Source organism: Scyliorhinus torazame, chromosome 6 (assembly GCF_047496885.1).
Source record: "Scyliorhinus torazame isolate Kashiwa2021f chromosome 6, sScyTor2.1, whole genome shotgun sequence".
Lineage (NCBI taxonomy): Eukaryota > Metazoa > Chordata > Chondrichthyes > Carcharhiniformes > Scyliorhinidae > Scyliorhinus > Scyliorhinus torazame.
Window position 1 is genome coordinate 154,283,553 of NC_092712.1, and position 27,839 is coordinate 154,311,391.

General features: G+C 47.3%; 1 protein-coding gene across 18 annotated transcripts in view; it reads right to left on the minus strand.

Moving 5' to 3' along the window:
• The window catches only part of LOC140425085 (uncharacterized), a 243,230-nt gene that overhangs the window by 85,353 nt on the left and 130,038 nt on the right, over nucleotides 1–27,839 (minus strand). For all 18 annotated transcript variants that reach the window (XM_072508976.1, XM_072508973.1, XM_072508975.1 and 15 more), the window contains 3 exons: nucleotides 21,720–21,812; nucleotides 11,818–11,954; nucleotides 1,770–1,877 (listed from right to left, as the gene is read on the minus strand). In XM_072508976.1, the coding sequence (XP_072365077.1) occupies nucleotides 1,770–1,877; nucleotides 11,818–11,954; nucleotides 21,720–21,812 (338 nt within the window). The remainder of the gene's footprint in view (nucleotides 1–1,769; nucleotides 1,878–11,817; nucleotides 11,955–21,719; nucleotides 21,813–27,839) is intronic.

A 27,839-nucleotide genomic window follows, 5' to 3' on the forward strand; every position in this document is an offset into this window, starting at 1 on the left:
CCTCTGGGCAGGAGGTTAAGGTAGTGGCAGCAATGGGCGCGGAGAAGGATTTTGATCAGGTGGAGTGGGTGTATTTGTTTGAGGTGTTGGGGAGATTCAGGTTCGGACAGGGGTTTGTGGATTGGGTCTGGTTGCTGAATACGGCGCAGGTGGCAAGTGTGCGGATGAACAGAATGTGCTCGGGGTAATTTGGGCTCCACTGTGGGACAAAACAGATGCCCGCTCTCCGCAGTGCGTTTCGCCTTGGGTGATAGAGCCACTGGCAATGGTGCTTAGGACGTTGAGCATAGGGTTTTGCTGTATGTAGATGATCTGTTATATATTTCGGACCCGTTGGGCTGCATTGGTGAGATTAGGCAGGGTTTTGGGATATAAATTGCTTATGGGAAAGAGTGAGGTGTTTCTGATAAATGCTAGGAGGCAGGGAAGGAGGTTAGGGCTGGTGTTTTTTCCTATTTGTTCATTGGACGTGGGCATCGTAGGCTGGGCCAGCATTTATTGCCCATCCCAAATTGCCCTTAAGGGTTAAGAGTCAACCACATTAGGCAGCAAGGTGGCGCAGTGGTTAGCACTGCTGCCTCACGGCACCGAGGTCCCGGGTTCGATCCCGGCTCTGGGTCACTGTCCGTGTGGAGTTTGCACGTTCTCCCCGTGTTTGCGTGGGTTTCACCCCCGCAACCCAGAGATGTGTGGATTGACCACACTAAAATTGCCCCTTAATTGAAAAAATGAATTGGATACATTAAATTTAAAAAGAAAGTGTCAATCACATTGCTGTGGGTCTGGAATCACATGTAGGCCAGACCAGGTAAGGATGGCAGATTTCCTTCCCTAAAGGACATTAGTGAACCAGATGGATTATTACGACAATCGACAATGGTTTTCTGATCGACATTAGGCTTTTCAATCCAGATTTTTATTGAATTCAAATTTCACCATCTGCAGTGGTGAGATTTGAACCGGGGTCCCCAGACAATTACTCTGGGTCACTGGATTATTAGTCAAGTGACAATACCACTACGCCGCCATCTCCCCAGGGACAAGATTTAGATACCTTGGTATCCAGGTGACGCAGAGTTGGGCCCAGCTGCATAGGTTGAACTTGGTTTGGTTGGTAGAGGCAGAGTTTAGGAGATGGGATGTTTTGCTGCTGTCGCCTGCAGGATGGGTGCAGACAGTAAAACATTTAAAAAAAAAAAAAACATATTTAGAATACCCAATTATTTTTTCCAATTAAGGGGCAATTTTTGCGTGGCCAACCCACCTAACCTGTACATCTTTGTGTTGTGGGGGTGAAACCCACGCAGATATGGGGAGTGTCTAAACTCCACACAGTGACCCGAAATAGAATGTAGTAAGGAAAAATTGGAATACAATGGAAAACTTGCACCGGAACAAGCACACGGGATCAAAGAGGATGGCACACTTGTGAACAGTATGGTTCATAAGATATAGGAGAATGAGGCCATTTGGCCCATTGAGTCTGCTTCCTCCGTTCGATCATGGCTGATCTCATCCTGGCCTTAATTCCACTGTCCTGCCGTTCTCCATATCCCTTCAACTATTTATCAACCTCCTCCGAACTGCCTCCAATGCCACATCTTTCCCCAAATAAGGGGATCAAAACTGCACAACAACCAGTTGTGGTCTCACCAATGCCTTGTATAGTTGCAACAAGTGATCAGACAGGGGGACGGACTTAGTTTTGACGCTATTTGTCATGGATTTTGTTCACTCCTAATAATTAACACTTCAAGATGTATACTTACCCTAACCCTTCCTCTTCCATCTCTCTTTTCAATTTCTGCTGCTTTCTTTTTGACAACTGTTTTATATTTTCCTGCATTTAATGACAATAACTCTGGGTGTTTGTTTTTCTGAAAAATAAACAGAACACATCTGACGCATGTGAAATCACCAAGTCATTCAAATACAACATTTTAGCATGGTCCACATTTAACCAAATGTTTGATACCAACACATAGATTAACCCGTGGTGGAAAACAAAAATCAGCATTTTTAATTTGTTACCCACACTAGCATTTGAGCAAGACCTTTAGGACCTTTATTTAAACTATAGGGATGATGGTCATTCACTTTTGACCTCCCCCAAGACAAATAATCAGCTTATTTACATAGTCCATTGGAGAGGTAATTGTGTATTTCCAAATTGTTCATTTTTAGGACTGGTAGCAGTCACACCAATACTAGTGTTGCCAAGTACCCACACAATGGGAGGAATGCTGGGGGACAGGAGGTAGACGGTAAAAAAAATTACACATGTTCTGATACGTATTAATGCCCAAAAGTGAATTCATTACCTCAAATTACTCCCATCACCTTTGACAAAACTGTAGCCACCAATGTTACCCTGATGTAGTTACTCCGAAGAATAGATGTAGTTACTCCGAAGAATAAAGATAGATGGGTGACGGTGAGAGGGGCTGGGAGGAAGCAGTCAGTACAGGGATCCCCTGTGGTCGTTCCCCTTAATAACAAGTGTACCACTTTGGATACTGTTGTTTGGGGGGGGGTGGGGGGGGGGGGGAGAGAAACTTACCAGGGGTAAGCCATGGGGTACAGGTCTCTGGCACAGAGTCTGTCCCTGTTGCTCAGAAGGGAAGGGGGAGAGGATTGGAGCATCAGTCATTGGAGACTCTATAGTTAGGGGGATAGATAGGAGATTCTGTGGGAACAAGAGAGACTTGCGGTTGGTGTGTTGCCTCCCAGGTGCCAGGGTGCGTGATGTCTCGGATCGTGTTTTCGGGATCCTTAAGGGGGAGGGGGAGCAGCCCCAAGTCGTGGTCCACATAGGTACCAACGACATAGGTAGGAAAAGGGATAGGGATGCAAGGCAGGAATTCAGGGAGCTAGGGTGGAAACTCAGATCGAGGACAAACAGAGTTATTATCTCTGGGTTGTTACCTGTGCTACGTGATAGCGAGACGAGGAATAGGGAAAGAGAGGAGTTGAACATGTGGCTACAGGGATGGTGCAGGAGGGAGGGTTTCAGATTTCTGGATAATTGGAGCTCATTCTGGGGTCGGTGGGACCTCTACAAATGGGATGGTCTACACCTGCACCAGAGGGGTACCAATATCCTGGGGGGGGGGGGGGGGGGGGGGGGGGGGGGTGGGGGGGGGGGAGAGAAATTTGCTAATGCTCTTCCGGAGGGTTTAAACTAGTTCAGCAGGGGCTTGGGAACCTGAATTGTAGCTCCAGTATACAGGAGGTTGAGAGTAGTGAGGTCATGAGTAAGGTTTCAAAGTTGCAGGGGTGTACCGGCAGGCAGGAAGGTGGTTTAAAGTGTCTCTTCTTCAATGCCAGGAGCATCCGGAATAAGGTGCGGCGTGGGTTGGTACCTGGGACTTCGATGTTGTGGCCATTTCGGAGACATGGATAGAGCAGGGACAGGAATGGTTATTGCAGGTGCCGGGGTTTAGATATTTCAGTAAGCTCAGGGAAGGTGGTAAAAGAGGGGGAGGGGTGGCATTGTTAGTCAAGGACAGTATTCGGGTGGCAGAAAGGACGTTTGATGAGGACTCGTCTACTGAGGTAGTATGAGCTGAGGTTAGAAACAGGAAAGGAGAGGTCACCCTGTTAGGGGTTTTCTATAGGCCTCCGAAAAGTTCCAGAGGACAGGATTGCAAAGATGATTCTGGATAGGAACGAAAGCAACAGGGTAGTTATGGGGGACTTTAACTTTCCAAATATTGACTGGAAACGCTATAGTTCGAGTACTTTAGATGGGTCAGTTTTTGTCCAATGTGTGCAGGAGGGTTTCCTGACACAGTATGTAGATAGGCCAACAAGAGTGACCACTTTGGTGATAGTGACCACAATTCGATTACGTTTACTTTAGTGATGGAAAGGGATAGGTATATACCGCAGGGCAAGAGTTATATCTGGGGGAAAGGCAATTATGATGCGATGAGGCAAGACGTAGGATGCATCGGATGGAGAGGAAAACTGCAGGGGATGGGCACAATGGAAATGTGGAGCTTGTTCAAGGAACAGCTACTGCGTGTCCTTGATAAGTATGTACCTGTCAGGTAGGGAGGAAGTGGTCAAGCAAGGGAACCGTGGTTTACTAAAGCAGTCGAAACACTTGTCAAGAGGAAGGAGGCTTATGTAAAGATGAGACATGAAGGTTCAGTTAGGGCGCTCGAGAGTTACAAGTTAGCTAGGAAGGACTTAAAGAGAGAGCTAAGAAGAGCCAGGAGGGGACATGAGAAGTCTTGGCAGGTAGGATCAAGGATAACCCTAAAGCTTTCTATAGATATGTCAGGAATAAACGAATAACTAGGGTAAGAGTAGGGCCAGTCAAGGACAGTAGTGGGAAGTTGTGCTTGGAGTCCGAGGAGATAGGAGAGGTGCTAAATGAATATTTTTCGTCAGTATTCACACAGGAAAAAGACAATGTTGTCGAGGAGAATACTGAGATTCAGACTACTAGACTAGAAGGGCTTGAGGATCATAAGGAGGAGGTGTTAGCAATTCTGGAAAGTGTGAAAATAGATAAGTCCCCTGGGCCGGATGGGATTTAGCCTAGGATTCTCTGGGAAGCTAGGGAGGAGATTGCTGAGCCTTTGGCTTTGATCTTTAAGTCATCCTTGTCTACAGGAATAGTGCCAGAAGACTGGAGGATAGCAAATGTTGTCCCTTTGTTCAAGAAGGGGAGTAGAGACAACCCAGGTAACTGTAGACCATTGAACCGTACTTCTGTTGTGGGCAAAATCTTGGAAAGGCTTATAAGAGATAGGATGTATAATCATCTGGAAAGGAATAATTTGATTAGAGATAGTCAACACGGTTTTGTGAAGGGTAGGTCGTGCCTCACAAACTTTATTGAGTTCTTTGAGAAGGTGACCAAACAGGTGGATGAGGGTAAAGCAGTTGATGCGGTGTATATGGATTTCAGTAAAGCGTTTGATAAGGTTCCCCATGGTAGGCTACTACGGAAAATACGGAGGCATGGGATTCAGGGTGATTTAGCAGTTTGGATCAGAAATTGGCTAGCTGGAAGAAGGCAAAGGGTAGTGGTTGATGGGAAATGTTCAGACTGGAGTCCAGTTACTAATGGTGTACCACAAGGATCTGTTTTGGGGCCACTGCTGTTTGTCATTTTTATAAATGACCTGGAGGAGGGCGTAGAAGGATGGGTGAGTAAATTTGCAGATGACACTAAAGTTGGTGGAGTTGTGGACAGTGCGGAAGGATGTTACAAGTTACAGAGGGACATAGATAAGCTGCAGTGCTGGGCTGAGAGGTGGCAAATAGAGTTTAATGCAGAAAAGTGTGAGGTGATTCATTTTGGAAGGAATAACAGGAAGACAGAGTACTGGGCTAATGGTAAGATTCTTGGCAGTGTGGATGAGCAGAGAGATCTCGGTGTCCATGCACATGGATCCCTGAAAGTTGCCACCCAGGTTGAGAGGGTTGTTAAGAAGGCGTACGGTGGAGCAGCACGGTGGCGCAGTGGGCTAGCACTGCAGCCTCATGGCGCCGAGGGTCCCAGGTTTGATCCCAGCTCTGGGTCACTGTCTGTGTGGAGTTTGCACATCCTCCCCGTGTTTGCGTGGGTTTCGCACCCACAACCCAAAGAAATATAAGAAGGCGTACGGTGTGTTAGCTTTTATTGGTAGAGGGATTGAGTTTCGGAGCCATGAGGTCATGTTGCAGCTGCACAAAACTCTGGTGCGGCCACGTTTGGAGTATTGCGTGCAATTCTGGTCGCCGCATTATAGGAAGGATGTGGAAGCATTGGAAAGGGTGCAGAGATTTACCAGAATGTTTCCTGGTATGGAGGGAAGATCTTATGAGGAAAGGCTGAGGGACTTGAGGCTGTTTTCATTAGAGAGAAGGTTAAGAGGTGACTTAATTGAGGCATACAAGATGATCAGAGGATTAGATAGGGTAGACAGTGAGAGCCTTTTTCCTCGGATGGTGATGTCTAGCACGAGGGGACATAGCTTTAAATTGAGGGGAGATAGATATAAGACAGATGTCAGAGGTAGGTTCTTTACTCAGAGTAGTAAGAGCGTGGAATGCCCTGCCTGCAACAGTAGTGGACTCGCCAACACTAAGGGCATTCAAATGGTCATTGGATAGACATATGGACGATAAGGGAATAGTGTAGATGCGCTTTAGAGTGGTTTCACAGGTCGGTGCAACATCGAGGGCTGAAGGGCCTGCACTGCGCTGTAATGTTCTATGTTCTAATGTTTATACAGATCAAAACTGCCTCTCTAGATGTGATCTAGAATCTATAATTACACTGTTGGCTGCTTTTCAGAGTTCAAATATACATTCAAACAATATTTAAAACTTGAAGCACCCTCACTGAAACATCCACTTTACAGGATTCCTCTCAGAATCCAATACTCAAAATTTTGCTTCTTTCACGCACCCCACCCCCTTGCCATTTTTATTTTATTTTTTCCATTGAGTAGGAGGATCGCTGATGAACCCTGTATTCATTTCCCATCCCAATTTACCCGTAAGGCAGTGGTGAGCTACCTTCTTCTAATGCTGCAGTCCATTATGTTGAAGTACACCCAGTGTTATCAGGAAGGGAGCTCCTTGATTTTAACACAGCAGTTGTGAAGGAATATTGCCGAATTTCCATGTTAGCCTTGTGGCTTGGAGTGAAACTAGTGGTGGTGTTTCCATACATCTAGTTGATCCGAGGCTTTGGAAGGTGCTGTTGTGGAGGTTTTGCGAGTTACTGCGGTAAATCTTGCAGATCTTTGGACACCAAAGGGCAATTTATCTTGGCCAATCCATCTAACCTAGACATCTGTGGCGAGGAAATTGGAGCACCTGGAGGAAACTTACACAGGCACAGGGAGAACATATAAACTCCACAGTCACCCAAGGCCAGAATGAACCCGGGTCCTGGTGCTGTTAGGCAGCATTGCTAACCACTGTGCCACCCTTAATGTTGCTGGTGAGGGATTCAGAAATGGTAATGTCACTGTATGCGATGGGGACCTGGTTAGATTCAACTCTTTTGTCCATTTTTGGAACAAGGCTGAAATGAGGTCCAGCTGAATGGTCAAACTGAGGATTGGTAAGGAGGTTGTCTGTATGCCACTTTATAGTACTGTTGGCGACCTATTCCATCACTTCATTGATGATAAAGAATAGACTGATTGGACTCGTCCTGCTCTTTGTAAACAGGACATACTTAGGCAATTTTCCAGTGTTGGGGAGATGTCTGAGCTGTATTTGTACTGGAACAACTTGGCTAGGGCCACAAGTAGCGCTGGAGCACCAATTTTCATTAAGGCAGCTGAGATGGCATCAGAACCCATAACCCTGGTTATAATAAGTATCTTTCACCATTTCATTATGTCACATGAGTTATTTGAACTGTCTGAAGATTAACATCTTTGATGTGGAGAACCTCAGGAGGCTGGATCATCAATCCACTGGGCGCTTCTGGCTACAGATGGTTTCTAGAGCTGACATACTGGGCTCCCCCATCATTCAAGGATGAGGACATTTTCGGTGTCTTGTCCTCAGATTAGTTGTTTCATTGTCCACCATCTTCTACAACTTGATGTGGGCAAGACTACAGAACTTTGATCTGATAGGGCAGCACGGTGGCGCAAGTGGTTAGCAAAGTTGCCTCATGGTGCCGAAGTCCCAGGTTCGATCCCGGCTCTGGGTCCCTGTCCGTGTGGAGTTTGCTCATTCTCCCCGTGTCTGTGTGGGTTTTGCCCCCACAACCCAAAATATGTGCAGGGTAGGTGGATTGGCCACGCTAAATTGCCCCTTAATTGGAAAAAATTAATTGGATACTCGAAATTTATATTTAAAAAAAAGAACTTGGATCTGATTAATTTTTGTGGGATCACATGCATATTCATCTAGCGTCGTAGCACCTAATTTCTATGCATGCCGCTCTTGGTATTCTCTTCCACGTTTGCCACTGATCCAGGGTTGGCCCCCTTGTTTGACGTGACTATACAGTGAAGGATATGACTGGCCTTGAGATTATCGACTATGACTGACACCTCCTCTGGACACATCTGTTGTTTTGTTACTGTTTCATTATCACTCCCTTTGGAGTTATTTAATACATTATTTAATACCTCCCATCTTCCATCCTATGACAGACCTTCCCTTTTGTTCTTCAGCCTCCACAATTTCGCTGGTATAAAAAGTAATATGCTTTTTATGCATAATTTGTCAGATCTGATAGAAGGGGGTCACTGACCTGAAAGTTAATGTTTTCCCACAGATCTGCCTGACCGGTTGAGTAGTTCTAGCATTTTCTGTTTTAATTCAGATTGCCTGCATATGGAGCATTTTAATGCAATACTGAACAGAAATATTTGTACAATATGGCATAGTAAGCTATACTAATCCTGCTAAGGAACTTTTGTTTATGTTTTAACAGTGTATCTTCGAGGAAGGGTATTTTAAAATTATCTTTATTTTGAAAGTTGCAACACTGTATTTATGGTTGCACATATGTATGGGTAGCATCCTTAAAGTTGAAAAAAAATATGATCACTTACAGATAGGGAAGTATTGTATCACAAATTCGGTGAAGTGAGAGTGACTTCCCATGACCTCAAGGTAGCATCTGACCAAGGAGCACCAGCAAAACTGAATTCAAAATGGAAATTGGGGGAAACTCCCCATTGGTTGAGTCATACCTACTGCAAAGAAAGATGCTGTGGCTCTTGGAAACCAATTATCTCAGCCCCAGCACATGGCTGCAGGAATTCTGGAGGGTCATGTCCGAGTCTTAACCACCTTCAGCTGCTTCATCAATGATCTTCCCTCCATCAGGGCAGCACAATGAGACAATGGTTAGCATTGCTGCCTCATAACACCAGAAACCCGGTTTGATTCTGACCTTAGGTGACTGTGTACAGTTTGCACTTTCCCCCCCCCGTATCTGTGTGGGTTTCCCCCAGGCCCTCCGGTTTCCTCCCACAGTCCAGAGATGTGGTTAGGTAAATTGGACATACTAAATCGCCGCTTAAGAGTCCAGAAGGTTGGGTGGGGTTATGGGGACAGGGCAGGTGGTGGGTCTCGGTTAAGTGCTCCTTCGGAGGGTCGGTGCAGGCCCGATGGGCCTCCTTCTGCGTTGCAGGGATTCTATGAACAGAAGTTCACTGACAATTACACCATGTTCTGCACCATTAGCGACTCCTCAGATGCTAAGGCCTTTTCCTTCTGAACTTGCTGCATTCTGCTCTCTCAGATTGAACCCAAACTTTATCAAACCTGCCAACAGGAGTGGTGGTGCTGTTGTCCGACGTACTGACTGACCTCTCTACCTTGCAGAGGCCGAGTGCCAACTCTTCCTACCTCCCTCAGGCCATGACCACACCACCAAGACATTATTTCCAGGACTGTGACTGACACTGTGACTGACCTCATCTCTTCTGCAGATTTTTCTTTCACAGCTTCCAATCTCACACAGCCCGCTGCTACTTCCTTCCCAAAATACACAAACAAGGACTGTGCTTGCAGACCCATTGTTTCATCTGCTGCAAAACCACAGAACCAATTTCTTCTGATCTTGACTCCATTCTCTCTCCTTGCTCAGTCTTATCTACATTCGCGATTCCTCTGATACCCTACGGCATATCAACAAATTCCAGTTTCCTGGCCATAGCCGCCTCCTCTTCGCTATGGATGTCCAACGCCTCAACACCTCCACCCCCCACCAGGATGGCCTGAGGGCTCTCTGCTTCTTCCTTAAGCAGAAGCCCGAACAACCCCCATCTACCACCAATCTCCTCTACCTGGGTGAACTTGTTCTCACACTCAACAATTTCTCCTTTAACTTGTCTCACTGCCTTCAAATAAAGATGTGGCAATGGATATGCACATGGACCCCAGTTACCCATCTTTCTGTGAGATGTATGGAACATTCCGTGTTTCAGTCCTACTCAGGCCCAATCTTACAACTCTTTTTCTGTTATATCAATGATTGTAACAGTGCCGCTTCATATTCTGGTCTATACCTAGAAAAGTTGATGTTGCTTCCAATTTCGACCCCGCCATCAACTTAAAAAAATTTTTTTTTTTTTTTTTTTTTTTTTTTAAAAGAGTACCCAATTTTTTCTTTCCAATTAATAGCCAATCCACCGGGCCTACACATCTTTGGGCTGTGGGGGTGAGACCCATGCAAACACGGGGAGAATGTGCTCCACACGGACAGTGACCCAGAGCCGGGATCGAACCCAGGTCCTCAATCGCGTGAGGCAGCAGTGCTAACCACTGCACCACTGTGCCGCCCAGGCTCCGCTATCGCCTTTGCATGGTCCATCTCTGGCACTTCCATTTCATGACCTCTCCTTGACTCTATTTCTGGAGATAGACACCAATATTCATTATCAGCCCACAAACTCCTGCATCAACCCCAGTAACTCATACCCTTCCCATGCAATCGCAGAAGGTGCAACACCTGCCCCTTTACCTCCAATCTCCTCACCGCCCATGACCCAAGCAACCTTTACAGAAGCAACAGCATTTCACTTGGACCTCTTTCAATTTGGTCTACTGTATTCACCACTCCTCTATATTGGGGAGACCATGCAGACGAGTGATGCTTTGCTGAATACCTTCACTGAATCCGCAAGCATGACCCCGACCTTCCTATTGCTTACCATTTCTTTTTTTTTTTTAATATTTTTTATTAAGGTTTTTTAACAACACAATTTTTCCCCTTACAAACAGTAACCCCCCCCCCCCCCCCCCCCCCCCATAACAAAATAACGCAAAATCTCCCTGAGCAAGATATATACATGGCAAGATGGTATATTTACATAGCTTAATACACTGGCTCTTGGCCGCATGTACCGTTTCCCCCCACCCTCCATGCCATCTCCCGCTCGTCCATCCCCTCAAACAATCTCTCGTGTCCCCCCCCCCTCCCCAGGGTTGCTGCTGCTGCTGACCTTGCTTACCATTTCAATTCACCACCTTGCTCTCATGCCTGCTACAATGTTCCTGCAATGTACACAACAAAATGGAGGAACAGCGCCTCATCTTCCGATGAGGCCGTGATAGCTTTCTGGACTCAACACTTGAGTGCAACAACTTCAGATTGCAAAATTTCTCCAACATCTTGACCTCTTTTTTAATCCAAGAAAAGGTTTTTTTTAATCCCAACCCACATCCTTCGCCCGGATAGGGCCACTTCTAATTTCAGAGGGCATTTACCACAATCAACAGTGATTGATTCCTTTAAAGTGCCCAATGCTTTCATGCTCATCATTAGATTTTACTTAGATTTTTATTGATTGAATTCAAATTCCACTATCTGCAATGTGGAATTTGAATCTGGCTCCCCAGCACATTATCGTGGATCTCTGGATTACTAGTCTAGTGATAATAAGAATCTTTATTATAATAATCTTTATTGTCATAAGTAGGTTTACAGTAACACTGCAATGAAGTTACTGTGAAAAGCCTCTAGTCGCCTGTTCGGGCACACAGAGGGAGAATTCATGAATGTCCAATTTACCAAACACGTCTTTGGGAGGAAACCGGAACGCTCGGAGGAAACCCACGCAGACACGGGGAGAACGTGCAGTATCTGCACAGAGTGACTCAAGCTGGGAACCGAACGCAGATCCCTGGCGCTGTGAAGCAACAGTGCTAACCACTGTACTGCCCAATACTACAATGCCACTGTCTCCCCCTCTCAAATTGATGTATGGTATTTGCAATTTGTCTGATTATTTTCCTAAGCAGGCTCTGCAGCACAAATGACAATATGCAAAGTAAATACATTTATAATATGTATTTATATTGTGTAGTACATTTTTAAACATGTATACTTACTATATAACGCATCTTGTGTTTAATTCCAAAGATATGTGACAGAACACACTGTAGTGGCAATTCACAAACGCAGAGCTCACAGCAATACAATGGTTCAGTTCTTCCAACATAATGGTACTGAACCATAAAATCCAACCCTGTGAATAGAAGAAATACATATACATTATTACTTTCAGCTGATAGGTCACAATTCCTAAGAAATTTGGCCATACAGCACAAGTGTCCACAATTTGGGGATTTTGCTCATGGTCATTAAATAAAAAAATGAGAAACTTGAAATAAAAACATGAATCAATTAAAGTTCCTATTGCCTGCATTTCATAGAAGCTGAATTTCTTTCAGGTGCATCACTCGGTAGTTCAAAATACAAAAGTAACAGCCAAATTACCTGATGTAATTAAATCACAAGATTAATAAGATCACTTCCATTGTAGGATCTGTGACCTTAGCTTCTGGGATTGATTTCTTTGTCCAATAAGGAATATGTTCAAGTCTTGCGCATTTTTCTGAGTTACCCAGGAGCTTGGGAAACTTCTGAACCTATGGCTAACACCTCAGCCAATCAACGCCATTTTTTCCTGTAGTATAAATGGTGATCATTTGAAATCAAGCATTTTGGCGTTTTTCCTGAAAACCGCAAGACCTTCAGCAACATGTATGGATGAAGAAACTCCACGTCTCGAGATGGATTTTTGATAGCAGGTTCAACGGCAGGAGTGTAACTGCTTTGGTGGAAGAATTTTCAGAAGCACTCATATTACAGCAGATTAAGTTTTATGTGGTACTATGTAACATATTTTATATAGTACCAGGATAACCATTTGCCTGCAAAGCTTGACTGGCTGTACCCAATGGGATGTCACAAACCACATCTGCAACATTGTCATACCAGCTAGCATCCCTGTGATCGGTTTTCACAGGACCCAAGTCAACAGAACTTCAGACTCAGAGCTGGTGGGGAGGTGGCGGCAGTGTCACTGTCACTAAATCAGTAATCCAGAGGCCCAGGCTAATGTGTTCTGGGGACATGGGTTCAAATCCCACCATGGCAGCTGCTGGAATTTAAATTCAATTAATAAACCTGGAAGTTGGTCAATTGTTTATTAATGTCCTTTAAGGAAGGAATTCTGCATCCTTACCTGGTCTGGCCTACATGTGACTCCAGACCACCGCAATGTGATTGACTCTTTAACTACCCTCCAAAATGTCCTAGCAAGACCCTCAGTTCAAGGGCAATTAAACATGAGCAACAAATGCTGGTCCTCCCAGTGACACCTACACCCCATGAAATAAACAAAATGCTACAACATTGGCTTATGAGCTGAGGTTGTGAGGTGGTGGGAGGGGTTGGGCCAACGACTCATGCACAAATAAACTGATACACGCATCCGCAAATATATGGGACAATTGGTCATCCTATTTTAACTATATCCCTTTGCATTCCCTTCATGGTATACTGTCAAAATTAATAATAATCGCTTATTGTCACAAGTAGGCTTCAATGAAATTACTGTGAAAAGCCCCTAGTCAATTTTCTATTACCGAAAAGCTCGCAAGCCGATGGCAATCGTGTCCTGTTTGGCACAATTGCGAGGCACAGAGGAGGTCGTTAGGACGCTCCGATAAGAGATAGAAGGCATACATCGAATCAGCAAGGTCGATGTCAGTGAGGTAGAGAAAGAGAACGTAGAATTAAGGAGGAAGTTAGCAGCAAAGGACGGAGAGGTGGATGATGCCAAGTTGACACACCTGTCTTGTCTGGCGCACCTAAGCAGCTTCCAATCCCAGTACGAAAAGGTCTATCAGGACACGCAACGTGCAGTCCTGGTACGAGAGGAAACAGAGAAGCAGGTAGAGGCATTGCAGAGGCAGTGTAGTGACCTGAAGGCAGCGTTAAGAGCACTCCATGCTGCCACCACGGAGCAAAGACAAAGCTCATTAGACCACGCAAAGTGCAGGAAGCAGATTGCAGAACTGCAATCTCTGCTTTCAGTTCAAAAAGGATTGCAGGAAACCTTTGGATCACAGTTAGATGAGGAAGACGGCCCTGATTGGGAAGAATTGAGTGAGACAGCACAGAGATATGTTCAGGGAACATGTGCACAGGGAAAGCCCCAGAAGAGAAAGGCGCCCCAACCCCCCACAGAGCAGATAGTTCAGGCTCCAATGAACCCAGTCACCACCCACCGCATAGCCACATCGGACGACACGGAATTTCTGTACACCACCCCCTTAACAGTGACCCAATTACGGGACGCGTGCGATAAAATCAAACCGTTCCTCCCCACCTCAGACCCCCACCACTTCTTTGCCAGAGTAAAACAGCAGGCTACCATGTACGGCCTGGATGAGCGAGAGCAAATAAAGCTCACAGTTTTGAGTTTAGACCCTTCGTCGTAGCAGCCCTTCCCGACCCACAGAATGTAGGAGGATGCACCCTTGCAGAAAACCATACCGCGATCCTAGACGCGATCGGGTATAACAGGGGTGACCCCGTAGATGGCCTCAATAAGTGCAGGCAAAAGAAAACCGAGCACCCCGCAGCGTTTGCTGGACGCTTGTGGATCCATTTCGCAGCAGTTTTCGGAGACGTAAGACCGCGCCCATTTGTCCCCAGACAACATGGCCAAATGGACCCGCACCTGATCTCCCATGGCACAGAAACAGGACTAAAAGCTTGTGCCAATTATGATCCCTCAGAGGAGGCTCATAATAAGAAATGGGTTGTAAAAAGACTGTCCCGCACCTGGGAGCAATCTGTTCAAAACAAACCCACGAATAAAAATCCCGAAGACCAGCAGGCAGAAGCAGACATACACACAGTTAAGGCACACCAGAACCCCGCATGGGTAAATGAAGGCAAGAACAGCCCCCCACAAAAGCCACAGGAGTGTTACAACTGTGGACATTTAGGACACTTTGCAAGAGAATGCAATGCCCCACAAAAGCTACAGAGAGCCCAGCAGACAGGCACTCTAAATAAGAAAAGGACAAAGCCAATACATAGCGTTAGCACCCGTTCAGAGCAGACGGACACGAACGGCACGGACTGACAGTGTTCGGGCTCCCCCAGTTGGGTCTGCGACACCCTTTGGGATAGGTCCGGCTGACCAGTAGTTGCAGCAGAAATACGTGACAGCCCATCGAGTTTCTCTGGGACACAGGAGAGTCCCGCACCACAATAAATTCCCCCACCATATTTCAAAAGGACACGTGGCCCACTACAGCCACCATCACCCTCAGCGACTTTACAGGCCACTCACAGCAGGGACACATCACATCCCTGTACCCATTCAAATCGGCAACATCACCACCAAGCACCCCATAGTTTTAGTCGATCTACCCCACACATTTTAGGCATAGATTTTATGAATTCCCACAATCTGCCCTTTGATCCAGTCAACCAATGTGTCTGGAGAATGGCAAAATCCGCAAGAGCTCCCGCAACACTCACCATGGGAGAATAGGCAAACAAGATTAGCACAGTAGGCAAATTTTGGTTTGACCCGACTACGATTAGCACGGACAAGCAGGTTAGGGCAGTTTTACAAAGGAACAGGACAGCATTCACGACCCACAAACACGACTGTGGCCGGATGACTGGTTCCGTTCAAATCACAGGACCTGACCCTAGACCCAAAAGCAATACGGATTTCCCCAAGAGGCAGAGGGAGAAATCGCAAAAGTTATCGACACCTTATTAGACCAGGGCGTACTCAGATAAGTAGCCTCTACTAATAATGCCCTGATTTGGCCAGTGAGAAAGCCCGATGGATCATGGCGACTGACCATCGATTACCGGGAACTTAACAAAGTCACCCCCGCAGCAGCCCCCACAGTAGCCACAAGTCCCGAGACCATGCTCAAACAGGGACTCAACTCACAATACTTTACGGTTTTGGACGTCAGTAATGGATTCTGGTATATTCCATTGGCAAAAGCGTACAAATACAAATTTGCCTTCACTTTTAAAAATCAGCAGTACACGTGGACATGCCTTCCACAAGGATTCCACAACTCGCCCTCCATTTTCCACCGACAGCTGGCAAATGGTTTGTCAAATTTTTCTCGCCCTGAATGTCTGGTCCAGTATGTGGACGACCTATTACTGCAGACAGACACCAAGGCAGGGCACATCGAGCTTCTGGGCGAACTCCTGCAACACCTACAGAAAATTGGTTGTAAAGTAAACCACCAAAAGGCACAGATTTTGGAAAACAAGGTGATATATTTGGGTACAATTATCACACATGGTAAACGCGAGATCGAGCATAACAGGATTGACTCGATTGCCAAATTGCCCCTTCCCCAGAATGTTTCAGCCCTCCGGTCGTTTTTAGGACTGGTTGGCTACTGCCGAAACCACATTGACGGTTTCGCCAGCAAGGCAGCACCCCTCTCAGACCTCCTAAAGAAAGGAGCCCCCTGGGAATGGCTTCCGCAGCATACGGATGCTGTGGACTCGTTGAAAAAAGCACTCATTGCAGCCCTTCGCACTACAAGTTCCAGACCCGCTCTCCCCCTATGTGATAAGAGGTAGCATGCACAGACTGCACCCTTTCGGCCGTGCTCCTCCAGGAATGGCACCAACAGTTAAGGCCCGTGGCTTACACCTCCAGAGTCTTAGATGCTGTGGAGCAGGGATTTTCAGCCTGTGAAAGGCACCTGCTCGCAGTTTTTTGGGCAGTACAGTACGTTTCTTACATAACCGGAATAAACCCCATCACAATCCTCACTGAACACACCCCCACCCAATTTGTACTGGACGGATGACTCAAGGACAGTACAGTTAGTCAGATTAGAGCAGCCAGATGGGCCCTTCTTTTGCAGGGACGGGACAGCACTGTTAAAAGGACCAAGACCCACACTTTTTTTAGCCGATAACCTACAGTACCCCGGAACCCCCCACGAATGTGAAATCATCTCACCGCACAACACAGGCCGCTTTATTGCAAAAACACCCCCTAGAAAGATAGGTAGTCCAACCCAGAGCCCCAAGCACACAGACACGTGCGAACCCATAAGAATATATGTGGATGGATCTTCCACAATATTAGAAGGGAAGCGCATAACAGGAGGCGGCATTTATGTCGAGGACGCGCAGGGACGCGCCCTAGAATAGCAATAAAACTTCCAGGGCACTTAGGCGCACAGGTGGCAGAACTTGCAGCCGTGGCGTACATTGTAGAACACCCAGATTCCTTCCCCAGCCCAACAGACATATACTCGGACAGGCTCTATGTCTGCAACAGCCTTACAGAATTCCTACCCCTGTGCAAAGCAAGAGGATTTGTTTCCGCAGACGGAAAACCCCTCCCCTCAGCCCCATTGCTCCGTCACATTTTAGAAAAAGCACAGGGCAGGACTTCTGGAATAGTTAAAGTTCGCAGTCACCATCGTTCCTCCCCCCCATGAAATGTAAAAGCCGACGCACTGGTAAAAGCAGGTTCCAGGCACAGATATTTTTGGACACCCCCTGAGAGTGCACCAGTGAATGCAGTTCAGGTCTCGCAGACTAATAGCGAGGATTTAGTGCAGGCCCAGATGCAGGATAGCAATCTCAGGGAGATTTTGAAAGGAAAATTTACAGCCCCCTATGATAGGTTTAAAAATGCTCTGACCACTCATGACGGTGTGGTGTTAAAAGGCACCCTTTATGTGGTTCCTGAACAGGACAGGAATCAGCTCATTTGTTTGTTCCATGACAGTCATGGACAACAGGGAATTGATCCCACTACAGCCCACCTCAGGCAGCTCTGTTGCTGGCCCAGTTTAAAAGAAGACGTAACACACTACGTTGAGAATTGCCTCATCTGTGCCCAGAACAATCCGGACAAATACGCCAAGAAAGCTCAACTTAGTGACACCCGCCCCTTTAATGGCCCCTGGACTAACCTCCAGGTTGATTTTATAGGACCATTGCCCCCTTTCAGTAATGGTTATAAGTATGTACTCGTTGTGATAGGCACGTTTACAAAATGAGTAGAGGCATTCCCATCCAGAACGAACACGGCAAAGACCACAGCCAAGATCCTAACCCACCACATCTTTACGAGATGGGGACGACCCCACAGCATTGAACCCGACCAAGGTTCCCATTTTACAGGACGCGTCATGAAGAACATCCTCACGATATTTGGCATTACCCAAAAATTCCACATCGCATACCACCCCCAGTCAAGTGGTATCGTGGAGCGCATGAATCGGACCCTAAAAGCTACCCTCCGAAAAATGGTCCAGCAAAACACCACCACTTGGGATTCAGTCCTCCCTTTTGCGCTGATGTTTTTGTGAAATACAGTTTCAACATCTACAGGTTACACCCCACACACCCTCATGACCGGATGCCCCATGAAAGGCACAGAATTTTTATTGGGATTAGATTTGACCAGCCCCAAAGTGAAGACCCTCACACACGAGAAAGCAGTAGAACAACTGGTACAGAATGTTAAAACGGCTCAGCTAGCAGCCGCGGTACGATTAGGCACACAAAAGAAACAGAGCAAGGCCTGTTTCGATAAGACAGTACATGCGACTGAGTTCAGTGTAGGACAGCAAGTCATGCTCTCCATATACAACCCCAGCACATTCCTGTCACCTAAATATTCGGGTCCGTACTCCATTGCGGACAAAGTAAGCCCCTCCGTGTACAAAATAAAGTTCCCCAACGGAAAGACTGCGTGGTTCCATATTAACCAGCTTAAGGCATATGGATCACAGTCGAACCACACACACCACGTCATGCTCGACGCAGCAGACCACACCCCGTCCACAGCCAACGTAACCCTAACCTCCCCCAACACGTCCAGCCCAGCCACGGACTCAACCTCAACTCCATCCCCGAACTATACACTCCGCCCCGGAACGCCCACAGACTGCAGCAGCAGCGACAGCGACTGTGACTCGGACAATAGCCACAGCATGCCTCCCTACTATCCCCATGCAACAGGACCCACACCCAGCGAATCTGACCACGATTCGAGTGATCCCTTCCTCATCACTTTCCTCAATAAAACCCACCAAAGACCACCGCCCTACGATTACGACCCCGTCCCCACAGAACTAGACACCACCTTTTGGCACCGAGATAACTCATACAGACTCGTCCGGAATGACGAGAGAGATCCCAAATCACACCATGCAGCCCTATCCGCCCTGATACACTCGAGAGATAGGCATCCGGGAGAAGATGACGACTTTGAGTCTGACTCCCAAAACGAGAACCCCCTTGCGACCCTGTTCGCAACCGATAACTGAGGTGCCCAGATGATGTTTTAAAAAGGAACCGCTTGGGAGAAAACGGTGTCCTTTCTGATGGAACTTGCAGCATGTTTTATGTTGTTTGTAGTGGTATTGTTTAATGTTGTTTGTAAGATCGGAATTTTTTTTTTTCCACGGCCCCACGCCTTATTTGTCGGCAGAAACCTTTGAGAATGTGCCAGCACACTCATCGGCCGAAACCTCGGAGAGCTTGCCAGACCCCCGTTCGTAACTGCCCTTCTGGTTCGAAGGAAGAACCAATCTGGCAACCCCCCACGATGACTACATTTTTGCCCGTTCTTGTCGGTTACTCAGGTAGTGGAGAAACGGCATTGGGACCCGCTCTGCCTGGGGACCCCCCCCTCTGGTCAGCTATGCTCGGGTAGAGAACACTCGGCATTGGTCGCCGTCCTACCAGGGGATTCCATCCAAATCCTACCCGTCGCGGCCCATACGCACCTCATTTCGGCAATTTCCGTTCAAAAAGTTGTGTTTCATTTTCAGGCGACCCTTAGGTTGCCAACCCTATGCTATCTACATCCTCAAACATTTGGATGGTAAATCGCACAGCCTGCGAGACGGCTCGCACTGTTTCAGTATTTTTAAGAGTGTCTTGTCCGGAATATTCGGTTTTAAAAAAAAAAAGAGGGAGTCACACATGGTGACAAATTGTAAGGGGAGAATTGGCACTGAAGGACAGACATACTAATAGACGAGATATTAAACCAAGAAAGTAACAGACACTATGCTTGATCCCACAGAACTCCAGAAGCTCCAGGAACAGAGACGAAGAGAAGAGAAGAGAAAGAAAAAGAACCATGAGGACATCCTCCGTGTTGCTCATCACCCTAATGAACATTTGGTTGCGCGCAAACGCGAACCCCTTGACCCCAGCCATTAATGATTCACTTCCCCATAGCACCCAGAGCCCAGTCACAAGCGACACCACACCATCTTGGTGTGACAGGTTTATAACCTGGTACTCCCGGTCCTACTTGATAGAATCCCTACTAGTATTGGCGATACTCTGCTGCATCGTGCAGACTATTTGTCCGAGGAAATGGCGAAGGAGAGCCTACCGCGCTCGCACCCCGGTATATAGGATAAGATCCCCTGTTTTTGGTTATGACCAGACCCTCGATCCCCGCGTTCTATAATAAAGAACATTCGTTTGCGTTCTTTTTGTGAATAAAGAAATGTGTTTCAATGAGCGATTGTACAATGCTGAGCTTGAGTGCCAAGCCAGGAAAAATGTGAATAATGCTGCTATGATTTTGTTTGTGTCATTAAAGAAGTTAGCATGATTGAATGTTTGAGTGAGTGTAGTTTATTGAGGATAGTTAGAGGTGCCGTTTTTCTTATTTTGTAATGCATGTCCCTGTTTTGACATAGCGCCACTTAAAATGTTAGTTAAAATTTTCTTGCATAGTTATGGTCAGTGTCGAGGCCATAGAAGATTGCTCGCAGGGTCAGGGAATGAAGACAACGCAGTTATGTGATCCTTCACGCTTCGCGTTAGCATCACAAGGAGGGCGGCGTGTAGCCACCTGAGTTGGCCACTTCCCGACTTAAAATGGAGAACAGCAAAGGCTGAAGGGAAATTCAGCCAACACAGGCAAAAACTAGCAGGTGCAAGTTTACTGTGTATTAGACTCTGCAGAAACCCAGACAGCATCGATACAAGCAGCCATCTGCATAGTAATGTAGCAGCCATCTACATAGTAATGAGCGATCCCCGGGACAACTGAAACATTGAGGTAAACAAGGCCAAGCCAGACTCCGCGGCGCCAGCAGGAGCCAACACAAAAGAGGTTAACGGACACTTAAAGACCGCCCAACGATCAGGGAACAGCTCCAGTATTGGAGAAATCGAACCAAGCGATTGGAACGAAGTCCAATCACTTGAAACCAGGTACGGGGTCCGCCCCGAAAGGCGGGAAGCCCCTGGGGACTATAAAGTAAAGCCCCCAAGTTCAAATCGTCCTTCTTGACAGGGTCACTCAGCAACGCAAAGCAACCCCTGAGAGTGAACTGTCCGGCCGCCTCCAAGCAAGTAAGTTTCAAGTCAACGCTCGCTAAGAGATAGGCGCTTCTGGCTACCAGCCCATACCAGCTTTTGAACCCTGCAGACTCAGAACCCGAACGAAAGGCCATTTGTTCCCCTGACCTGGTGGGCCAGTCCGAAGCTAAGTATAGGCCTGTTAGTGATAGAAATAGCCTAGAAAGTAGAGTTTATGCATGAGTAGCGATTTACTGTGTATAATAAATGTGTATTGATTTGAATCTTACTAATTGGTGTGTTGCGTTATTGATCATTACTTGAACTTGAACCTCGTGGCAGTATCATAAAGATACCTGGCGAATCTAGAGCAAAGGTTATAAAACAGAGCCAATTGAACCAACCAAAAGTTAGCAACACTCAGCACAGCAAAGAATGCTACATATATTCACCAATTACCACTCCATCAACATCAGCGCCAATTGACTTGCACAAGAGGAAAATACATCCTGCAATGTCTCAGTACAACAGGTAACACTATTTTTTGTAGTTCTTTGAAGCAAATTTACTTTAAAGAAAATTAGAAATCATAAGAAAATGTATAGCAAAATATTTCATCCTGAAAATATTGCAAAATACATACCCACTATAGTCTCCTCAAAATCCAACTGTGTGATGTAATCTTCCAGAAGTTTTGATCCTATAGGACTGAACAGGTCATCAATAGTGGCGGCCGCTAAAAGAAAACCAAAAGTATATACAATACAATGAGTGCTAGAAATTGAAATCGTTAACCTCTTTCTCAAGCTCACCCCTGCTCAGCCCACACCAATTCTCTCCATTCCGCACTTTGATGTGCTGATTCATGCCAGCTATAGGTCATGTTAAGTTCTGGGAGTACATTAGGACCAGACCCAATGATCCATTCTTCCCACACAGCCCAAACTGTGAGCAAGTTCAAAATTCACCAAACTTCACCATTCAGCCTAGCCATTGTTTTTTAAAAATGTTTTTATTCTCCATTTTCACATTTTCTCACAAATTTTCACCTATCAACAATAAGCAGTAACAAATATAATGTCAATCCCCAATCAACAACAACAATCCCATCCTCCCACCAACCCCCAAACTGCCCGCATGTTAACATAAACAAATAACAAAAGGGAATCAGGAATCACCCATAGTCACCATTAACACATACAGCCCCCCTCCACCCCCCAACCCTCCCAAACCACCCCCCCCCCCAACTAATGTTCGATGTTATCCAATTCTTGAAAGTGCATAATGAATAATGCCCATGAATTGTAGAACCCCTCCATCCTTTCCCTCAGTTCAAACTTAACCTTCTCAAGAGTCAAGAATTTCAACAGGTCCCCCCACCACGTCAGGGCACAGGGTGGAGAGATTGCTCTCCATTTCAACAGGATCCGCCTTCGGGCGATCAACGAGGCGAAGGCTACAATATCTGCCTCCGCAACCGTTTCCAACCCCGGCCGGTCCGACACCCAAATATGGCCTCCCGAGGGCACGGGTTACGTTTCACGTGCACTACTTTAGAGATTACCCTGAAAAACTCCTTCCAGTAATCCTCCAGCTTTGGACAGGACCAAAACATATGAACGTGATTTGCAGGCTCTATATCTCCTTCCCTCTTTTAAAACAAATTTAGAGTACCCAATTATTTATTTTTTTCCCAATTAAGGGGCAATTTAGTGTGGCCAATCCACCTAACCTGCACATCTTTGGGTTGTGGGGGTGAAACCCACGCAGACACGGGGAGAATGTGCAAACTCCACACGGACAGTGACCCAGGGCAGAGATTCGAACCTGGGTCCTCAGCGCCGTAGGCAGCAATGCTAACCACTGTGCCACGTGCCGCCCCCTATATCTCCTTCCTGGCAAAATCTCGAACCTGCATGTATCCAAACATTTCCCCCTGCTCCAGCCCATACTTCGCTTCCAGCTCCCTCAATCCTGCAAACCGACTCCCAAGAAACAAATCTTTTAGTGTCTTAATCCCCTTCTCCTCCCATTTCCAAAAATTTCCACCCCACTTCCCTGGCTCAAATCTGTGGTTCCCCCGAATCAGCATTTCCACTGATCCTGCCCCCAACCCGAAGTGTTGGTGAAACTGCCTCCAAATTCTCCATGAAGCTATTATTACCGGACTCCCTGAGTATTTCCCCAGGGCCATCGGGAGCGGCGCTGTTGCTAGCACCTTCAATTCCGACCCCAGACACAAATTCTCCTCCATTCTGACCCATTGGGAATCAACCCCTCTGACCCAGCTCCGCACCTTCTCCACATTCACCGGCCAGTAATAATACATTAGGTTCAGAAGACCCAAAACCCCTGCCTGCCTTCCCCTCTGTAGCAGCACATTTCTAACTCTGGATCCTGTGCAGTGCTTCGCTCCAGAGTCCCCACCTTAGGTCTTCCTCCCACATTTCCCTGGTCTCATCCAGTGGTGTGTGCGCCCTTCCCAGGAATCGCCCATACTGGTCACCGCAGATCCCCCTCCCTATGATGCGCGTTTCCAGTAGGTCCTCTAACAGCGATTGTTGCGGTGGTCATGGGTATGTCTTTGTTTCCCTACGTAAGAGGTTTCTAGCTCCTTTAGTGTTGTCAGTCTATTGTCTATGTGGAAGCTCCTAACTGTCAATGTCCTCCGGTCCTATCTCCACCATTTGACGGTGCCGTCCTTTTGTTGCAGATGGGGGCCTTAATGCACATTTCGGTCAATCCGATGTGCTAGCGTAGTTGGTTCCACAACCGGAGTGTGGCTATCACCACTGGGCTCGTTGAGTGTTTGTTTGGTGGGGATGGGAACGCTGAGCTGGTGGAGCACTGTACAGGAGTTTCACCCAGGCTGTGAACCCTGTTCCAAGCCCGAACCGCTCCAGTACCTCTGAGGCACTTCCATTCAACTGTCGCAGGCCTTTTCTGCATCCAGGGAGATGATCATCTCTGGTGTGCTCTTCCTGGATGGAGTCATTATTAAGTTCAGCAGACACCTGATGTATGATGTTAGCTGACTGCCTTTGACAAAGCCCGTTTCGTCTTCTGCTACCATCTCTGGTACACAGTCCTCCAGTCTCCTGGCTAGCACCTTGGCCAGTATTTTCACATCCACGTTTAACAGCAAAATGGGTCTGTCGGATACACATTCTGTTGGAACTTTGTCTTTCTTGGGTATCAGCTAGATTGAGGCTTGTGCTAGCTTAGACAGCAGGTACCCCTCGCCAGCAAGTCTGTCAACATCTCCCGCAAGTGAGGGGCCAGTGCTGTTGCAAATATTTTGTAGAAGTTTGCCGGTAATCCGTCTGGTCCCAGCACCTTCCCCGCATACATGGAGCTAATGCTCTCCATGACTTCTCTCAGTTCTAATGGTGCTTCCAGCCCGTTTCCTAACTTCTCCCACAACTGGCCTGTCCAGACCATCGATGAACTGTTGGAGCTCAGGGTGTACAGCCCCTGGTAGAAGGTCTTGAACGTCCCATTGACCTTTTCCAGCTCGGCAATTGGTTTGCCCAGTTGTCTCTAATCTGAGCTATTTCCCTCATGGCTGCCTGCAGGGATTTCCATAATTTCCACCATTCTGTGTCGTCTCAGTTGGTACACATTCACCAGAACTACCGGTGCCCCGTCCAGGATACCGCTGACCACCGGTCTGTCTCACCCAGCCCTTCCTTACCTGCAGTCGACCCTGCTCTCTCAGGTATGTCTCTTGAGGAAGACTATGTCGGCTTTCATACTTTTCAGGTGGGCAGACTCTGGATCTTTTCACTGGGCTGTTAAGTCCCCTGATGTACCAGGTGACTATTCTCCACCCTCCAAGATTACCCCCAACTCATCCTCCCATTTCTTGTGTTGCCCGCTCGGTTGCTAACATCTGCCCATGAACGTATGAGATCCTTCCCTTTCCTAGCTCATCCAAAGACAGACCCCCATCCAAAAGCGAAGGCACTGGCACCAGGGAAATGAAGGAAGCTCTTTCTGTACAAAGTCTCACACCTGCAGATATCTAAATACATTCCCTTTCAGAAGCTGGAATTTCTCTGAAATCTCTTTTTTTTTAATAAATTTAGAGTACCCAATTCATTTTTTCCAATTAAGGGGCAATTTAGTGTGCCAATCCACCTACCCTGCACATCTTTGGGTTGTGGGGGCGAAACCCGCTTGCACCCTGTGCGCTCGGTCCACCTCCAGAGGCTGATCAAAGGAGGGGCCCTAATATCTCCAGCATTCTCGCCACATACACAGCGGCCACCGACATCCCGACGATCATTACATTTTGCCTTCTGGAGCGATTCTCCAAATCCTCTACCTTCTCCCCCAGCGTCTACTGGCTTTCTCGCATCACTCCCACCTCCGCCACCACGAGGCCAGCTGCTCCTCGTGCTCCTCCCCCCCCCCCCCCCCTTCTCTTTCTGAATCACCTGGCCCTGGGACGCCAGCCTCTGCTCAACTTGCTCAATCCCAGATCTCAGCGGCTCCCCCACCTTGGCCAAGTCTTCCAGGGCCTTTTTCCTCTGCTGCTGGAACTTATTGTTGAAGAATTCCACCAGCTGCTCTGTTGACCACTGGGGGGCAGCGTGTTCCCCTTGCCCTCCACTATCTTTAGCTGTGGTGCACCACAAGACTCTCTTTTCTCCAACTGCTATTTTTTTCTTGTGGCGTCCCTCATCTTCTGACCCATGCACCAGTCACACCAGAGATGTATTACCTTCCCCGGGCTCTCCTGCACCTTTTGCCCTCAACTACTACACCCTTAGGACAGGAAAAGACCAAAAATATCCGCCTTGAGCAGGAGCCAAGAAATGTGTGACCACTCAATCCATGGCCACCACAGGAACATCCTAAAGTAGAATTGAACTTATTGATCTTACCAAAGAAAGCCTTAGAAAGAAAGACTGGGAAACACAAACAAAAACCTTGGAAGAATATTTATTTTCAGTCTGGACTCTGCCTGCCAAAGTCAAAAGAAGGGCATCCCACCTCTTCAAATCAGCCTTCATACCATCAACTAGACTGGCACAGTTAAGTTTTTGGAGCAAGGCACAATCATGTGCCACCCAATTTCGCAGATATTGAAAACTAGCCTAGCTGGATGAAAAGGCAATCTTCCGAGATCAGCTCCCCTCCCTTGAGCTGAGCATCTCCATTATCTCCCCCACGTTGGAGAGAGGATCTGTAACGTACGACAACAAATCATCCACATTCAGGGACACCCGATGCTCCCTCCCTCCCCACTATGGAGAAGATCTAGGTGCAATGGTCAGTGGCTGGATTGCTAAAGCAAACAGCAGCAGGATAATGGATACCCCTGCCTCATACCCCAATTCAATCGAAAATACCGAGCTCAGGGCATTTGGTACGGACATTCGCAGTGGGAGCCCTTCCAAAAGCTTAACCCAGGATATAGAATTCCGCCCAAAATCAAATCGCCCCGTAACTTCAAAAAGGTACCTCCACTCAACGCGATCAAACGCCTTCTCCGCGTCCATCAAGATACTCACCTCTGGCTCAGCCACCGAGGAAGGCAACAGTGCCATATTCAACAGTCTCCTACTCTCCGTCCCTTAACAAACCCGGTCTGTTCCGTCAAAGCCACCCCTGGCAGACAGGCTCCAAATGAGTTGCCAGCACCTTAGTCGACAATTTTGCATGAACATTTAACAGAAAAATAGGTTGGTACAACCCACACTCTGTTGGATCCTTGTCCTTTTCAAAGATCAAAGAGATCAATGCTTTTTATAAAAGTAACATAGACAATGGCATCAACATGGTATAATAAAATTCCCCCCATCCCAATCTTCACACACCCCAACCATAAAACAATCCCCGCCCCCCCCCCGCCCCCCCCCCCCGCCCCCGGAATACTGCATCTGCTGACATTTTAATTTTCCCAAAGAAAGTCGACGAACGGCTGCCACCTCCGGGTGAACCCAATCATCGACCCTCTTAAGGCGAACTTTATTTTTTTGGGACTGAGAAACGCAGCCATGTCACTAACCCAGGTCTCTACACTTGGGGGCTTCGAGTCCCTCCACATTAACAAGATCTGTCTCCGACTACCAGGGAGGCAAGGGCCAAGACATCAGCCACTTTCGCCCCCGTGACCTCCCAGCTCTTCTGACACTCCAAAGATCGCTACCTCCGGACTCGGCACCACCTGTGTTTTTAGCACCGTGGACATTGCCTTCGCAAAACTCTACCAAAACCCTCTATGCTTCGGGCATGCCCAAAATATGTGGACATGATTTGCTGGGCTTCCCGCGCACCTCGCATACCTATCTTCTACCCCGGAAAACCTGCTCATCTTAGCCGCTGTCATGTGTGCCCGGTGGACTACCTTAAATTGTATCAGGCTGAGCCTGGCACACGATGAGGTGGTGTTAACCCTGCTTTGGGCATCCGCCCACAGACCCGCCTCTATCTCTCCTCCTAGCTCCTCCTCCCACTAGCCCTGAAGCTCCTCCACCGGAGTTTCCTCCGTTTCCAAAAGCTCCTGGTAAATATCTGTTACCTTCCCCTCTCCCACCCGGGTACTGGAGACTACTCTATCCTGTATCCCCCGTGGCTGCAGCAGTGGAAAGGCCAGCACATGTTTTCTCAGGAAGTCTCGCACCTGCAAATACCTAAATCCGTTCCCTGCTGGCAATTCAAATTTATCCTCCAAGGCTTTCAAGCTGGGGAAGTTCGCATCTATAAATAGATCCCCATCCTTCTAATTTCTGCCCCTTGCCATGTCCGGAACCCA